General features: G+C 32.6%; 1 protein-coding gene across 1 annotated transcript; it reads right to left on the reverse strand.

Annotated features, from left to right (window-relative positions):
- Positions 1-3,563: 3,563 nt before the first annotated feature.
- On the reverse strand, positions 3,564-5,309 carry LOC133788394 (protein FAR1-RELATED SEQUENCE 5-like). Its single transcript, XM_062225904.1, has one exon. The coding sequence runs from the start codon at positions 5,307-5,309 to the stop codon at positions 3,564-3,566; it is 1,746 nt and encodes a 581-aa protein (XP_062081888.1).
- Between the last annotated feature and the right edge of the window lie 14,199 nt (positions 5,310-19,508).

Genomic DNA, 19,508 nt, shown 5'->3' on the forward strand with positions numbered 1-19,508 from the left:
ATACTATTATTATTTCTAATATGGGCTTTGTCTGTTGAATATTTAGAAGCCAAGTGAGTGTTTGAACCTGGGATAAGCTCTTCAGATGTTAATGCTGCAAGAAAGAGTCGGACACGCACCGTAAGTGGTGTTGGTGGTGGTGGTTGCGGTGGAGTTAGAGGGAAGGTACATGTGTTCTTATATTGTCATTTGATGTGTGATTTTGTTGGTGACAATTAATGGAAATGGTAGTATAAATTGAACAGTTACAGAGTAATTCAGATTCAAGTGGACACAGAGTTGGGAGCAATTCTGAGTCAAGATCTCTTTTAGTTGGGAGTAATTTTGACTCAATTTCACATAGAGTTGGCACGCATAATAGCGATTCTATGCAACTCCGGGATATCGAGCCATTTAAGATATCCCTGCCATCTTTTGATGTTGACATTGCAACATTAGTGGAGTATGTTTTTAATGAGAAATTACCGGAGGAGTAAGTTGTTAGTGTGTGGTTGTTTGATGAGACTGAAATTCTTCTGTCTGAATTTATTTTTCGATTTTTTAAATAAAAAATTATTGGTTAATTACTGTTTACATTATTTTTGTATTTATGTGATTTAGTGAGGTAGTTGTGGACACTGAATTTAATTACCTGGCGAGGAGAATAATTAGATCATTGTCACCCGGTGTCATGGTTTTGGGGGAGGTGGGAGTTATATATATATACAAATTTTTGGATATTTTTTTTTAGCTGCACTAAGATTGTTTATATTGATTATTCATGTTTTGTTTGGTGTTGATGGCATGGATTTTGAATGTAATGTGTGAGATGAACACATGCACAGAGTTGCAAGTTTCCATGTCAATGGAGTGTCGATCAGCCTGATATTTGAATACTCGTGTGTCGGTATGGGTTTTTATATTGATTGTATGTTATAATTTGAATCATATCTTCTTCTTCTAATGAGGAGTATGTTTTTCCTTATTTGAACTTAGTTATATGTGATTAGTATACAAACTCTTTACCCTGATAATGGAAAGGAGACGTGTGCTCGACGATTTTTATCGGAGATCTAGCTTATTGTAAACGGGTATGTACCGATGGATATTCATATATATTATTTTTGTTGAGTTTTTATCTTGTTTAGAAAGTAATTTTTTATGGATATAATATGATTTTTCATATTTATATTCTCATTCACAACAAAAACCTACTGCACTGGTTGTTATTTATAGTTCGGGTGGATGAGGCAGTTGTAGAAATTTGTGATTCATTGCTGCAGAGGGGTTTGAATCAAGTGGAGTTGCTTTTGTGAAGGTTGTGGTGAGTATTAGAAGAGCTAGTAGTTACTGATAATATTTTGTTCAACAAGTTATAGTATGTATTGCTTACTACAAATTTTTGGAAGGTGATGTTATTTGTTTTATGGTATTGTGCTGAATACAAATTTTAGAAGATAGTTCATACATATTTTAGTTACTCTAAATTTCTTATAGAATTTAATATGATTTATTTAATCTCTTTTGTTTTTATTCAGGGGATAAGTTTAGATGATTAAATTGAAATTTTTATTATTTTGTGAGTAGAAAATTTTAGAATTTATTTCATTTGTGTTGTTGAGATGGAAAGTTTGGAAGATTATATCTAATTTTAATTTTTCTTTTTTTGCTAGGCAAATTTAGAAGATGAATTTTTTATTTGTTTTGTTTTTGGGCTTTAGACATAGAAATATTTTGTATTTGGTACTTAGGCTTGGAAATGATAGTTGAGAAGCTAAGTGTGTGTTTTGGTTATTAAATTTAGATGAAGAAGTTGGACTCTCTGCTTGCGGAAGACATAGCAAGGATTAATCCACAATGGGGGTCTTTATGTAACTTTCAAGTTAGAATTAACACTGGTATTGTCCAACAAACGAATGGATATGAAACATTGTGTTATTAGTATCTTCGCTTATTTTATTCATTTAATTTTAGGTTGCTTGATTTAGTAGTGTTCCCTAAAATTGTTACGATCATTATTTATAAATTTTGTAATAGTATTAAGTAATGTTGTTTTGTTTTAGTTTGATTCTGACAATGATAGGGCTTGTGTGGCCGTTCGTCTTCTCACATCTAAACACAACAAAGTTCGTGATGAAGTGAAGAATGCAGCCGCTGCGTGGAAGCAGGAGAAGGATGTTGGTGAAATTCTTGGGAAATTGTTGTAGTTGATTTACTCGTTTAGTTTGTTGTAATGTGTGAGAGGAATACTATTACATTTTGGCATAATGTTTTTTTGGTGGTTGTTCATTTAGCTAATGTACATAATTTTTTGGAGATGAGATGTGTTTGTTCAAACTGAGTAGTACTTGAGAGTTGAATGTTGTTTATATGAAGTTGGAACTTAATTAGTACATCATTTTGTCAAAAAATTTGGAACTATAGTTGTGTGGATTACTTTACCTTCATTAGTGAAAAATGCAGGTTTTGATACTTTGATTCCCATTTATATTTGAATTTTGATGGAATTGTTTAACTTCTTTGTTTAATTCAATTTATTAAGCATTTTTTATGCCATTGTTTGATTACCTATATGATTTGATCTGATTTACAAATTTTTTATGTTTCATTTTAATTTACTAGTTATACATAATAAGGCAGTGTTATTTTGAGAGGGAAGGTTTAAAGATATGGATTGATTAGTGTGAGACTTTGTGAACCTTGTATTAAAATTTAATAAAGGAATAGTAGAAAATTTATGTGATTTAATGGTCGATGAGGGGAAGTTTATACATATACGTAAATATCAAAGTTTGTAAGTAACTATTTTTTCTTTTGCAATCCACTGTGTATCAGTACCTAATTTTGTATACTCCCACCATGCGTATTATGCTTATACTTGTGTCAATTTATGTGTTCAGAATTTGCTGAAATTTTTAACTTAATATATATTGGAATATATGAAGCATAGAGTGGGTTTTCAAGAAATAAAAATGAATCCTTCTCTCCCACCTAATTATCCAAGATTTAAAACGATGAATTTTAGACATTATATTCCCAACCTCAAGAAGATAGTTTCAATAACCATATGGAGGTTCCCACCACTTAAAGGCAGAACTCATATCATCTGTTGCAGAGTAACTCAAATTTTCTTCTGTATAGTTATGCACTTGGTTCGTACAATCTGGTGTGAAAGGTTGTCGGTGAGTAGGTGCGTTGAAGTCTTCACTTTTCGAATTATGGTAGATAGTATGTTTTTCCCTATCATCCATATCCTCTGTTCCATATAGATATTCGTCTTCTTCCTGTGGTTCGGAGTTGTCAGAGCCCCCGCTCTTGTGGTTCGGAGTTGTCGGAGTTATGCACTTGGTTCGTACAATCTGGTGTGAAAGGTTGTCGGTGAGTAGGTGCGTTGAAGTCTTCACTTTTCGAATTATGGTAGATAGTATGTTTTTCCCTATCATCCATATCCTCTGTTCCATATAGATATTCGTCTTCTTCCTGTGGTTCGGAGTTGTCAGAGCCCCCGCTCTTGTGACCATTTTTCTTTCTTTGTAGACATGTAGACTTGTTGTGTCCTTTTTTTTTTTGCAAATACTCCACTTTCAGGCTACTCCACCATTTGACCCTTTCATCTTAGCTGTGCCTTTATTCTTACTCAAATAAGGATTCAATATGTTGAAGTCTGATTGACGATGTAAAGGAAGCTTGTCCTTGGAACCTTCTTCCCCAATTTGGATGTTGTTTCTTAATTGTGCGCAAATTCTATCAATCTCATAGTTTGCTATTTCGTATGCATAATGAGTCCTTGATCCCAGGTAAGCGAGTTCAGTCATTTTGCTAGTAATGCCACCAAACCTTGCTCTCTCTTCTACATCTCTGTCTTCATATCTTGCATAGGAATCGTTTTCCACATCGAGAAGTTGTGTAGCGTCAATCGTCCACTGTGTTAGGATTAGTGATTTAGGCATTTGTGTGATATGCAGGTGCTTAATTGCTGCAAAAATATGCCGACAAGGTATTCCAAAGGAAAGAAAATACTGGCACTCACAAGCAAATAATTGACGATCATCTGTGACATAGACTGACCTCCGTGTTCCTGGGTGAGGATACTTCTCTAGCTTCAATATCATTGCATCATCCTCTACGTCAATAGTTGCAACGGTGTAGTTTCCTTCTTTGGACATCTGCTTCCTTACTCTGAAGAACATGTTCCTCGTGTAAATTATCGACAGCTCATCCTCTATGTTGTGCAAATTTGTCTTGCCTAATTGTGGGATTGTGTGCAAGGACTCATACTCGTCTTTAGCCTCTCGTTGCCGTACCCATGAAAGTGCCATGTCAAGAGCTCTAACAAACTCATACATCTTCATATGTTGATTGACCTTATTCTTCAAGATAGCGATAAAACCCTCGCTCCTTTGGGTTGTTGTCATTCCGCAAAAAAAATTTCCCCTCAAGAAGGTTTCTGCCCAACTCTTTCTTGATTTATAAAGACTTACGACATATGAGTTATCTTCCACATCAAAGTGAGTGAGCAATGCTGCCCACCTTCTTTCAAATTCCTCCTCGGTGTAATATCTAAACACTAAATTAGTTAGTTGCTTCCCGAATGATGGGTCTTTTGTGTGAGAAATGGCATTGTTGTGTATATCCCAATAACATAGCCGATGTGTGACATTAGGCATCAACTCTTTTAGTGTTTTTTCAATGGCAGAATCTCCATCGGTGACAATTGTTATCGGTAGCACACCTTTCATGCAAGCTAAGAAGGCTCTCGTTGCCCACATGTAGCTAGCAGTGGATTCATTGTCAAGGATTGTGAAACCAAGTATACAAGTCTGAAAGTGGTTATTAATACCAACCCAAATCAACAAAGGCTTACCAAAGCTATTTGTCTTATATGTAGAATTAAAGGCGATTGCGTGTCCATATCTTTCGTAATCCGACCTTGATTTTGCATCTGCCCAGAACAAGTGAAGCAATCTCTTGCCTTTATAATAAGCAAATAAATCATAGAAACCTGGATCGTGATCTGCTTTGTGCTCCAGATACCCCTTAAAGCCAACATTTGAAGTCGATGACATTCGATTGTATAGGTCTTTGATTGTAAATGGGGTCTTATCATATCCGCCGACTAGCTCTGCCATGTATGACATAATGTGGCATGTTCTAATGCCAGATTTCTTCATACATTTTGCCTTCTGAAGACAACCAAGTGATACCACTCTATTTGACCATAGATACTGCTTATGACGACCACTTGCTAACGAGTGTGAATGAAATGGAAAAAAAATATTTGCATATCCAGTTACCCCTCTTTCTGTTAAGGATAACTCGAAAAGCCACATTGCACCCACATCAGGTGATGGCCTTTGGCTCCCTCACTCTATCAAGTCTTGAAGTATGCTGTTCAGACCTACTTCCCTGCCTTGAGCAGACCCACTCTCTTAAACGAACGTTACCTCGAATATTTTTACGCATGTGGCCCTTACGAATACTAAACCCTCTACCTTTGCGTACTCATATATGAATTCTTCTACCATAAGAAGTGAAGCAAAAGCATGACCGACCATGTTATCCATTGTCAAATTGGTAGCCGCTACATGTATACCGTACTTTAGAAATACCCCCTGGTTGGACAATCCTTCATCATTTGATACCTGCAAGCCCCTTTCATTAGTTATGTTCTCTTGTGTTTTAAGTGCCTCATTTACTTGGTCACCATCAATAGGTCCCCCCTGGCGCACATCTTCCACTTCTTCCTCTTCACATGTCTTATTTTCTCCACTAGAGTCACTGCTAAAGAGGTCCTGCACCTCCAATTCTGCTTCCCAGTACTCCATAAAAAACGTATAACCTTGTTTGAAAAAGGGCAGAACATGATATTGCATTTGTAAAATGACATCTATGGTTGGAGAGAATATTATGACTACAACATAAAAACATAGTTCAAGGTTGGCTTAGGTAATCTTACATTCATTGTCATGTCTCGAAAATCAATAAAACTTCTATATCCCACCCAAGAGTTGGTTGTGGAAAAATAAGCGATGTAGACATTTCTATAGTAGAAAAATGGTTGATAACCTTACACTGTCCACTAAAATGGGTAATCCAACTTCTTGTTCTTAAAAGTTGGAGGGCAGAGATCTCAGGTTGTACATCTGCCTTCATATTATCCTGACAATAATTTAAACCACCCACATATGTTGGTATGAACATATTACAACCCTATTAACAGGCTAAAATATGATGGGGAGGTATTTCTAGTGAAGTTGTTATTTTTCATATTTTTTTAACAAGCCACACTGAAACAAATACACATGAGACATGGAGAAATCTTAAAAAAAATTATAACATAAGAAATTGTACCTCTCCGATTATGGAAATCTTTGGAGGTGTCCGGAGATGGGGGAATATCAAATGCAACCACCTCCTCAGGAAAACAGTCCCCTGCCAACAGGTGAACGTAGTCTTGCCTAATAGATGGAAAATGATACTCACTAAATCATGTAACAATATCATAAACAGGGAACCACCAACACAGCAACTCCATTGAACAAGACAATAAATATCTTCAAGGCAGGGGCATTTTGCTGTTATGAGAGTCAAATTTGAACAAAGACATTTTGACTCACCCAAAAATTGAAGACCAAATATTGAAGCACATGTGTTAGATATTGTGTTTCCCTTTTGGGGATGTTCAAATGTATTGACATTCATTTATAAAAGTCAATTTGTCTACACAACTTGTTGAAAATGGTAGGCTGTCGTGTAGGGATAATAAAGAAGCCTTAGTTAGATCAGAGTTGTTCTGTCTTGCTCTAATTTTTGCACCAACCAATAAAGTTCTCAGTTTTTCTAATGTAAAGCAATCAATGATAGTTTATCCATTGTGGTGGAGCCTATTGTGTTTATAAAAAATTAAATATTGTGGAGAAATTTATGTTGTGTATTCATTTTTTTATTTTAAATTTAACCTTCGGCAATTGAAGATAAATTTGCCAAAATGGCTTTCTGAAATAGTGAAATTAGCAAAAAATGACTTTTTCATTTGTTTTTTTTATTTTTTTTATTAATTTCTACTTTTTTAAAAAAAATTTGATGATGTGCCACCTCTCTTCTCCAATCGCCTTGCATTATAATCTGCAATTTTTCCTGGTTCATATGGTAGATTCATAAAGATTCAGTTCAACTTTCTACACAGAACCATTGACCCAATACATACATACAAGTAATTGGAAATGGAATACGCCATTAGGAGGATCGTCTCATGTTAAAAAGTTTCATACTATGTGGCACTGTCATCAAAATAAATAGATCAAACATTTGAACCAGCTACCTGTCTCTACATGTATGATGTACATATTGGGGGTTTCTCAATCGACGATATTAACACTTCAGTGTTCATGACATGGAAGTTTGGTTTTACCTATCCCCCTATGCGAAGTCCAATAGCCATGGGGAACTTCTTATCATCTGCACCATTGGATCCTCCATTGTGTTTGTAAACTTCACTCTCCTTATTAAACACAAATAACACAATTTCATATAAATAACTACAATACGAATTCCTACTAACTTCTTTAGTGACGGGTGATTCAATCACAATTAGTTATTAAGATATTATAATATTATGGATCAATTTTCACCCTTGATCCAATGATGGTACACCAAAGTCACATTCATTCCTAAAATTAGATACATGTCAAAAATTATACATCTGGGAAGCTTATAAGCATGTCACAAATTATTTTGATTTTGTAGGAAGTGTCCAACCAATTTTACTCTATACAATTTTGAATACATATTTAAATGTAACAACCACCCTTCTTAAATCAGTTTTTTTAATTTAATTAGCTTGGGAGCTTCTGAATTGTATACGTGCCACTATTTTTTACAATAGTTCCCCTGTCATAAATGTAAATTTCAGTTTACATAATTGACATATGCACTGAACGTACTAGCTAGTAACAATGCAATGTAAATGATATTGTCAACGTTTATGAAACACTTTAATCCTCCGATGATGTTTTTTTGAGAGATTAACAAAATACATAATTACCACAGCAGTTACAAATATTGATAAGCATTTGAAATACTAGAGTTAGGAGTAAAAAAATCAGTTAGTACCCATGACGAATTCCTCTGACTCTCTGCCTCCACTCAGTCCAGCTCCAAGCTCGTTATGGCGTTTTTCTATTGAATCCACCTTCACATCCACAAAAGCTTCAGATTGCACGACGCCCTCTCTTTCTCGACCACGTAATGATCCTGGAAACCTAGAAATATTAGTAATGTTATAGCTACAGCAGCACGAAGCTATGTGCATACTATTAGATTTCCATTCTACGTTATCCTCGAGAGAAGAAATCTTCTTCTTCAACGATTCAATCTTTTGTTCTTGTTTCTGACGGAATAAATTCCCACATTTTATCTCGAAAGACAGATCCTGAACCTCTTGCCTCAGCTCGTTAATGGTTCGCAAAGGATTGACTGGAACCTCCGTCAACTTAACGCAGCCGACCCCCTCCGAATCCGGCGTTGAAGGTCTTTGAGTGTGGTCAACAGGGAAAACCTCCAAGTTGCATGAATCCATGGACGAGTTAGACTCCATTTGCAAAGGTGCAATAAATCGTTGATGAACTTAATTGTAAAGTTTGAAAGTGAACTGAAAACGAGGATTGGAGGGCCAAAAATATGAACGAAAGAGGAGTTGAGGACGTTTACAGTCTCGGTCGTTTAAATTTAAATTTTAAATTTTAAATTTTTTGAATGCTTTAAAGGCATGTCCCACTTGCCTACATCTGTTTCTAAAGTTGGCGTCACTGGACACGTGTTGTTTTTATATGACCAGGGGCACCTCCTCTACATTGCCTTACTTCCTCAGTCACGTCAATCAACTTTTCAATAAAAAATAATGCATAGTGTATTAAGAATTTATTGATTACACTGTCATATAAGCCAAAAGTTTTTCCACTTTTTATATCTACAAGGGGGAGTGCCACGTGGGTTGCGAAAGGTGGAAGATTTATTATTATTTTTATAGTGATCATTTTGACACGTTGTTTTCCATGCGCCTAAAAAAATTAGTCACGTGTACAACATTCTCTTTTTAAAATATTTTTTATCACTGTAAATTATTATGATTTCGACATTATATTATTATGCTCTAAATAACTACATTACTCACGGTCATAAAAAGAACAATGCTAAAAATTGTTTACACCTCATAAATACAAAAGAGGCCCACCAGTGGAGGTATTTCTAAAGTCCCTACCATAAATTCCTTCTAAAATCAATATCTAAATAATCATAATAATATGTCGAAGAGGGGTATGATAAATAACTTTATAATCTTCTTTGTCCTTGATTACAAAAGTTTTCTTAATGTGGATTCACTTACTTATAATATGTTTGATTCTTATAATGTAAAATTTAATGCATGAACAAAATAATTACAAGTAAATCTGAAATCCATAAATTCAAAACATAAACACAAAGACTTCAAGAAATTAATTTAATAGAAAAATAAATTAGGGAATTCAATCAGTTTCCTCTATCCACTCTAATACTTATCAATGCTTGTGTTACATTCTTTATTCTTATTAAGATGGCAAGTTAACAAAATCTTTTTATATTCAAATTACGAAATATAAAACTCAACCTAAAGAATCATTTTCTATATTTCTATGCGAAATTCAGCATTAAGAGGCAATCAATTCTCAAATCTCACTTTTCAAGTTTTGATTCAAAAACACGTAGGTTATGAAAAGTGATGGCCATTCAATTCTCAAACAATAAACATAAATTGAGAAGATGTCAATAGAGGAATAAAGAAAATAAAACTTTGCTTTAATTCATAAAAGAATTTCCAGTGATTAAATTAAAATCCCTAATACAGAAATTAGTTGTTAATCATTAATAAATCCATAAACAAGAAATTAATCATAAAGTAAAGATAAGAAAAAGAGAAAAGAACTCTATGTTGATCCCAAATCTTCTCCAAAATGATCCCACTCCTTTTCTCTCAGTATAGGTATGCAAAAGTGCCTCATTTTCTCGCCTAAATCTTGATTTAAACCTAATTTGAGGTTTTTTTAAAACAAAAATATGAACAAAAAAAATATGCATTTTCCACCTTTGACAACATATCCTGCGGTCGCACGATGTCATTCATGCGGTCACATGAATGCCCTGGAAATGCCCAACTCTTCTGGAATTGCGGCCACATAATCCTTTACCTGCTGTCGCAAAAAGTGGTCCAAAACACCGTTTTCCCCCAACTTTTGTCCTTTTGTCAGTCTTTCCATCATGTTTCTACACCTAAGTCACCTGAGCCCTCTGACACCTGAAAACACATGAAAACAAGCGTAAAATAGAACAAAACAAAACTAAACCCCTAACACTTAACCTGAAAACACATAGATAAACGAGTGTAAAATTCAATTAAAATTTGCTCGACCTCGTGTAGAGAAAACAAGACTGAAGACAAACGAAACAAAAAAATACAGACACTAAACAAATGAATCAAGATAACCACAATTTTTAAACCAAAAAAATAATTGAATGACAAGCATATAAAATTGTTGAAAAATAACTGACAAGTAATCCAGATTTTCAATACAACCACTTCTTCAATTTACCCTAACTCATTGATAATTTTTGTCTACTCAATCAAGAACAGTAAATAACACACATTTAAAATAATTTACACATGTTGAATTCTCACCATCAATCCATCAAATCTCATATTTCCATATGCTTGCTAACTTATTATTCTCCACGAATATATATCAATGCATGTTCAAGAATCAAAAGGTCTTTTAAAGCTTGTATTGAACGGCTTAGGTAACGGTAGATAAAATAGTCATTTTGGGTCAAATATACCATAAGCATATAATCCAAACAAACCAAACCTGATATCCACATTGTAATCCAAACAACCCCAAAGTTCCCTTTATTTTCCAAGATTGAGAAAAATTCACACTAGATATATCTTTTTTTTTTCTTTTTTTTTTTAACTACACTTCCCCAAACTTATGTTTTTCGATGTGAACAAACATAAGAAGTGTAGTTTATTTTCACTCTCTTTTTTTTTTCTTTCCGAATTTTCCTCTCAATCTTTCCTTTTATTTTTCTATTGTCACAACCAAATCACAAAAATAACACCCATTACAAATCAATACCCATTTATATGTTTATATATATATGCTTACGGTATAAATCAAAGGAATGGAAAATAATAAAGTGTTCAAATAGGCTCAAAATAAGTGTTTTACAATAAAAAGAAATTATTTTAGGCTCGAAAAGGGTAACTAGGGATAAAATAATCAAGGTTGGCTTGAAAGGTTCAAACGTTCTGAAAAAAAAAATTGCCTAAATCATTTTCCTAAATAATCATTGACTATGATTTCGCCCCAAATAGCAAGCAAGCAAGTTCTAGAATTTTTCATACATTCTTTCCACATTCAAAATTCAGCAAGTGTACATACATTTAAATGCAAGAATTTACCAATCATGATCAAATATTCAGTTTTACCTGTTTCATAAAGTAATCCGAAGAAGTGGTCAGACCAAGCACAAAGGTTTTTTTTATATATAAAATGAAATATATTTTTCTCCAATTATATCACAAGTCATTCTCTTATTCTCATGGACTAAATCATTGTTATATTGATTGGACAGACTCTGTAGATAATCTAACACACAACACAATTAAGAAACAAAACCAAACACTCTATAACAAAACACCAAGCGAAATAGAAACTGGACTCAACTAACCTGACACAAATAACTAAAATAAATCCCTCTTCCCCAAACTTACAAAAATCAGTTGTCCCCAATGGTTAAATAAAAGTTCAGGAAAGGAAACTTACCTCACTCGACTCACGATGAAGGACCTGCCCGTCATCCCCCTCAGGTGGAGGATACCCAGAGTTGGGTTGTTGTGGATATGGTGGGAATCAACTAGTGTCAATGCCAAAATAAGTGGCAAAGGCTTGGTTGTAAGTGTTGGATTAGCTTATACAGGATCTTTATTTATTTTCATGTATATCTAATATTAAACAAATTAATACGAGATAGCCTAAAACATGTTTCTAATATTGAATTCAAGAGAAACAAAGAATAGAATACTTACAGTATACGCAGCGGAATTAAAGAGTCCTTCCTTCAGTTTCTCTAACTCTTGTATCCTCTCTGTCGCAGAGTATTATCAAGAAACTACACCGATCTTCTATTTTCTTCACAATCTTCCAATGTATCCTTAGAACCACCTAGACTAGTGTGGGCAATTCTCAACACATGAGATAGATATAGAGAGAAGAAGAGAAAATAACAAAGAGGCTTAGAAAATGACTTGTGTTTAGAGAGAATCTAAAACTATTAGAAAATCTGACTTGTGACTTATCAAACTTATGTTTTGACTTCTCTCTAAGCACTCCTTTTATAGACTCAATTAGGTCATTTAATTTAATTAAAAAATCAATAAAATAATAGCCATTTTGAAGCCCTAGGTCGAAATTATCATGGGCTATAGGCCCATGAAATTTTCCATTTGATTATAAGCCCATTGGACTTAAAATCAAGGCAGACATAGACATAGACACTACTTAACTTATAAGCCCATTGGGCTCTATGGGAGTAGACATAGACACTACTTAACTTAAAACTACAAATTACCAATAAAATAGAAATCAATCACATTTGCTCAATAAAACTTCTATTCACACATATTTCAAGAAATAGCACAACATATACCAAAAATATGTAAGATATGAGAAAAAATACCAAAAACAATCATATCTCTATTTCTTTAGGTTTCTAACTAATCTATGATACCCTTGTCCTGGTTGGCGAGAGTCAAAAATACCACTAGTTAAATAGAGTTGTGTAAACTCTTTTAATAATGGACACCACTATTAACAACCTACTATTTGATCAAAATAAGAAAACAAAATCTCTTATTTTATGAGCTAGACCCACGACTTCAATAATCATAGATTTAGTTCTAGTAGTCACCGTAGGGGTGAGTCTAGTAGAATTTGACCTATAATTATCTATCTTTCGAAATCTAACCTTGTCAAAATAACTAATGAACACCTTCCGTAGGGGGACGAATCAAAGCACCTCGAGGCCCCATTAAGCTATTGACTATATTAAACCAACGACGAAGATCGAATAAAATCCTTAAAATAAGCACATTATAAAATTAAAATAGTATTTTTATTATTTATTTTTAGAAAATTAATGACTATGGTTTTCCAAAAAAAATTAAACAAATTAAAATTTTTAAAATCAAAGTCCTATAATTTCTTATTAATTTTAAAGTGTCACATTGAAACAAATTCAATTAATTTAGAATTAATTTGTTGCTAATCAATATTTAGGTTTAACTAATATAATGAACCTATACAATTAAGTCCAACTCAGGTAAATGGGCCTTAACAATTGGGCTTGTATGGAGGAGGTGTAATGACCCAACTACTCTAGACTTTTGGACCATTAACGAAAACTATACATAAACACTAATCCTTAATAAATCTTTACAAAGACCATAACTTTATTAAGAAACTTGTAAAAATAAAAGTTAAACTTACATAAAATATTAAGTAGAATATGGGATCCCATTGTTTTAAAATCAAAACATGACATAATTAAAAAGAGATTTACATAATAAAATGCGGAAAAATACATGTAAAGACCATAAGAAACAAACTACATCCTCGAATCGAAACGCTCGACTCTTGAATCCATTCCGCCTCAATACACATTCTCCAAGCTTCCAAGAACCTTTCCCGCCACTAAGACTATTTTCCTGCACATATAAACAAAAAGGAGCGAGCCTAATGCCCAGCAAGGAAAATCTAACACATAGTCCATATACATAAATTTCATAAAAACATAACATAACACTTATATCACATACATACTATAATGGCCATTATTACTTGGGGTCCCATAGACTAAACAAGTCATATGCCCATTAGATTAGTGGGGTCTTGCTAGCTAAGCAAGTCATATGCCCATAATCTATTTGGGGCTTGTTAGTCATATAGGTCATATGCCCAAGCCTACAAGCATACTTAACATAACATATTTCATAACATAAAAATCATAAGATAACATATAAAACATATAACATATAAATTCTATCCTATTTTCCTTACCAAAATTACCGGGATATGAGGATAGAGTTGGAACTTTGGAACACTCCTAAAAACCATTTGAAACAGAGTGAGTACTTTGAAGAAAAGAAATGAAAGGAATGGGAGGACTATACCATTGAGAATATACTTACCAAAAACTTATGTGCAAGTTCTTAGATTTCATAACCAAATAAAGAATAAGGTTAGAAGGCTGAGTAGAAGACTATGAGAACTTAAATAAAATAATACCAATGAACTAGAGTGTGGGAATACCTTGAAGACTTGTAAGACCAATCTAAACCTTGAACCGAAATGCTATAAAACCTTACTTCCCAAGTGTTTGATAAGCTTATGATGATCAAGCTTATGATTCCCAACCCAAGTGTTTACACTCTCACACTCACCTAGCAACTTGCAGCCTCTGAACTTAGAGTAATAGATGAATAAATGGCTGGGTACTAGGTCCTATTTATAGAGTTTAGGAATGAAAAGATCTCATTTAACTTGAATAAAAATAATGGCTTTTTAAGTGACAATAATTTGAATTATCGTTCAGCAGAGGCTGAAGACTCGTTCAGAAAGGTGCTGGACTTATCAAGAGGTTGAAGGTTTGAATGGAAAACGATTTCAAAAACTTTCAAATTATGCTGAGAGGGGCGATATATCGCCCCCTGTAGGTGATATATCGCCTGGGCCAGTCTGCCCGAGGAAATCGTGCATCGTTTCGGGTTTTTCGTATCTTCGTGCTGCGATATATCGGCATACGCTGATTATTTAAACATGAAATTACACATTTTTAGCTTAATTTAAATTGAGTAAACAACCTTGACTAAGCCCTCTAACATTTTCAAAGCTGATGACTGACCTTAGAGCATTCAAATTTTATCCTTAATAATTTTAATCCTCAAAATACTTAATCATTAATAACCCATACATAACATGTGCTATTATCTAATTTGTTCTTATCTAAACCTTATAATATAATAAATATTACCCTCAATATCAGTCATATTAATCAAACCTTAGGTTAAAATTAATATTCTTAAACTATAGGTTAAACTTAGAAAATCTACAAGTACTACTACGAGTGTCCAAATAAATCCCGGTCTGAACCAAAAATCCACAGTCATAAAGATAATACTATTATTACTATTATACTACTATCTACTTAGCTAAGTAAAGTTCTTGGACTCTACAGGAGGGTTGGCTCCAGTATGTCGTTCCCACTACAAAGGCCCCATATCTTCCATACAAGGTCCAAAATACAAGAATTTAAACCTTCGTTTTATTAATTGTTATTAATTGATTAGTCCCATTATATTCATGCAAAGCAAATGGGCCTTCACAAGTGGAATCACCCACAAGAGAGGAATTTAAACTTTACATTTTCTAATGGGCCCAAATAAAACCTATCATTTTATGAATATTTTATTTGGCAAAATACCATATATCTAACAAACATATGGGCCACTATATGCATCTAAGCTTAATTGCAAAAATACCACATATAGTGCAAACAGACATGTTATAATTGGATGGGCCTAATCATGTTACTATATGAGCAATTCTATGAATTTATGCAAAAATACCACAATTTATTTCATTTGCAAAAATACCACAATTAATTATCTAGAATTTATCAAAAAAAAATTCAAATTAATTAAATTTTTACAAAAAAAAAATAAGTCAATTTAAATTAAATTTATCAACAATTAACAATAGTTAATTTAAATTTCATTTATCAACAATCAACTTGGTTTTATATTAATTTGATAAAAAAATATTAATTTAATTTAAATAGAATTTATCAACAATTAACCAAAGTTAATTTAAATCCCATTAAAAAATTATTTTATTAATTGGCTGAAAAAAATGATATTTTTCAAAATTTAACCAATTTTAAATTTTAAAATCAATATCTTAACTATTTTCCAAAATATATTGTGTTGTTATAACTATTGGCTAATATTTTAACAATTAAAAAATAAAATAAAATATAAATAGTTATAACAATCCTAAAATATCTCAAAATAGTTAAACAAATTCAAATATCCATAAAAATATCTAACTAACAATATTCAAATTTCAAATAATTTAAATATTAAAAACTATAGAATAAAAAGATATTTATATTTTCAAATAAAGATTTAATAAAAATATCAAGAATTTAAATGAAAATATATTAAATATCTCATATCATAATTCTAATATTTTAATATATTAAAAGATTTAAAATTAAGTTGTTAGTTTATTTTTAAATTTGAATTTGAATATTTGTAGAAAATATCTAATTATTTAAATCTCAACTAACAAAAATATCTTTTTTTTTTTAAAAAATTAAATGATAAAACAAAAAAGATAATTTTTTGGTTTTGATTATAAATAATTTATTTCTACAGATTTTATTAATTTTAAAAAAAATGGATGAATAGTACTCGATGTACTGTTCACGCGTGCAATTTTTTACCAAAATTTTTTCCAAAAATTTTTTGGAGCAATTTTTCAAACCAAAACTATTTTCTAATTAATTTTTACCATGTTTTACACAAAATAAAGCATATATAAAATTAATAGCATAGAAAACACAACAAAATAACCTAAAATTTGCTAAAATTCACATAAAATCAATATGTTCATAAAAACATGAAAAACCATCCAATTATTCAAACATATCATATAATCCAATTTTAAACATGTTCATGCATGAAAATAAAGATTACCAAAAGCTCTGAGGCCAGTTGTTGGATTAGCTTATACAGGATCTTTATTTATTTTCATGTATATATATTATTAAACAAATTAATACGAGATAGCCTAAAACATGTTTCTAATATTGAATTCAAGAGAAAAAAATAATAGAATACTTACAGTATACGCAGCAGAATTAAAGAGTCATTCCTTTAGTTTCTCTAACTCTTGTATCCTCTCTGTCGCAGAGTATTATCAAGAAACTGTACCGATCTTCTATTTTCTTCACAATCTTCCCATGTATCCTTAGAACCACCTAGACTAGTGTGGGCAATTCTCAACACATGAGATAGATATAGAGAGAAGAAGAGAAAAGTACAAAGTGGCTTAGAAAAGGACTTGTGTTTAGAGAGAATATAAAACTATCAGAAAATCTTACTTGTGACTTATCTGTCGTCTTTGAAATCTTCTCTCTAAGCACTCCTTTTATAGACTCAATTATGCCATTTAATTTAATTAAAAAATCAATAAAATAACAGTCATTTTGAAGCCCTAGGTCGAAATTATCATGGGCTATAGGCCCGTGAAATTTCCCATTTGATTATAAGCCCATTGGACTTAAAATCAAGGCCTGTATTATTTTCTATTGATTTAATTAATTAAATAATTATTTAAATCCTTTATCAAATTAATTATTTATAATTTGAACCTTGATTTAAATTTATTTATTAATATAGATACCAATTTATCTTAATTAATAAATCTGTCATAATTTCTCTTTCCTTCTCAAAATTACACAACTCTGTGAAACTTTCCAAAATTGACCTGGTCAACTTTGATAATTCTAATTGATCATTAAATCAATTAATTGAGACTATCTAGATGATTTTATCCAAGGTACAATGGGGACCATGGGCCTATGAAATCAAGCTCCAATAAGTTATCATAAATCTAACAAATAAATTTACTAACTTATTAATTCCTCGTGACTCCACTATAGACTTGGAATTGCACTCTTGAATTCATAGAACGCTCTATAACAAATATAGATACGCTATTAATTATCCATTGTTACAACCATAATTTTCACTCAATCCTCTATAGACGGTCTACAATGAGATAGGACTAAAATACTGTTTTACACCTCATTGTATTTTATCCTTAAAACACTTAGTTCCTTGTAAATAATATTTCAATAAACTAATTTAATTACTGAAATGAGATCTCTATCATTTATCACCTTGAACCAAACTAAAAGGAAACCATCGTTTCACTTCTTCATCAGAAGCTATAGATGTTCATATCTATGATTAACACTCCCACTCAATTATACTACCGAGTTCCCAAGATGTAAGTATGGGCTAGTCCGTAGGGTAAGCTGGTAACGAACAAGTCAAAGAACTCAAATAATACAATCAGTTAGAATACTAACCACTCAGAATTGAGATTGAATTGACCTATGGTCAACTATATGATATGACTAGAATAGATAATAACGGTATGTTTACTTATCTTATCAACTGTCAATATCGGTCCTGTCCAATGTAACAAATACATCCGATCTTATCTACTTTGCTAATGTTCTGGAAAGAACATAACACTGTAATGTGTAAGTAGATCATATCGTAGATTGGCAAGTCAGTGTAAATCCGGTGCACTAACTAATCTTAGGACTAACTTATTTTTTAACATATAATCATATTTATATTCCACTGTGATTACGTCACTATAAATAAGATTAGCTATATGCTCGGGATTTAATAGAAGTTTATATTAAACAAATAATCATGAAAATAAAACATGTGAGCAAAGTGATTGACCAAGTCAAAAAATGATTTATATTCTTTTATTGATAATAAAATGAGATTACAAAGAATTTGGGTTTTAATTAGGGTATAAAACCCCAACAGTAAGCATATTGGTTCTGTGCCACATTGACACTCCATAAGTGGTGCTGCTGGAACTGAGACACCAAAGTGTCCATCCTTTGGCTTATGCTCTGAGTTCTTTGCGATGGATGAACGGACTGTCTGGAGGTATCTTCACTAAAAAAGTTTTGACATTTTTAGTCTTGACCAAATCATAAACTAGAGGGGGCAATTTCTCCTCTAATTCATTAATGGGTACCCCTACTTTCAGACATAAACTGGTGATAAGGCTGGGAAAATACAGCCCTACATATCCAGTGACACAACACTCATTCAAATTAGAAGCAATAATATTGCCTACATCTATGGATTTCCCTTGTAGGACAGCATGGACCATTACTGCCTTACTAGGGGTGACAATGGTAAAAGCTTCAGTTGGTGTCAAATTTGAACAGATAAAATATAACCACACTCTTTTCTCCCTCGTCAACAAATTGAAAGGAAACCCAACTCTGTGAGTGCCATTAAAGGTCCATTCTGTTCCAGGCGGGGTTAAGGCTTGAAAGATAGTCTCCCAAGTGCTCTCCTCACATAGTTGGTCCTGTAATTCCCTATACTCATTAGTTTCTAGGGTAGGCAATTTGAAAAAGTTGTTGATATCACTTTTGTGAAATTTCACAGTTTTTCCCCTAACAGTGGCTTCCCATGTATAGTCATGGTGAAAAGCATTAGCATAAAATTCTCGAACTACGAGGATGATAGCAGCAATTGGAGGAGCACAGAAAATGTAATGCCCTGGTTACCTCAGAACCATTACCGTGAACCAGAATTTGACCCGCTACTC

The sequence above is a fragment of the Humulus lupulus genome, chromosome 1 (genome assembly GCF_963169125.1).
Source record: "Humulus lupulus chromosome 1, drHumLupu1.1, whole genome shotgun sequence".
Classification (NCBI taxonomy): Eukaryota; Viridiplantae; Streptophyta; class Magnoliopsida; order Rosales; family Cannabaceae; genus Humulus; species Humulus lupulus.

Excerpts from the sequence above, each read along its gene's own strand:
- LOC133788394 (XM_062225904.1), bottom strand. The coding sequence starts at position 5,309 with ATGTGGCTTTTCGAGTTATCCTTAACAGAAAGAGGGGTAACTGGATAT.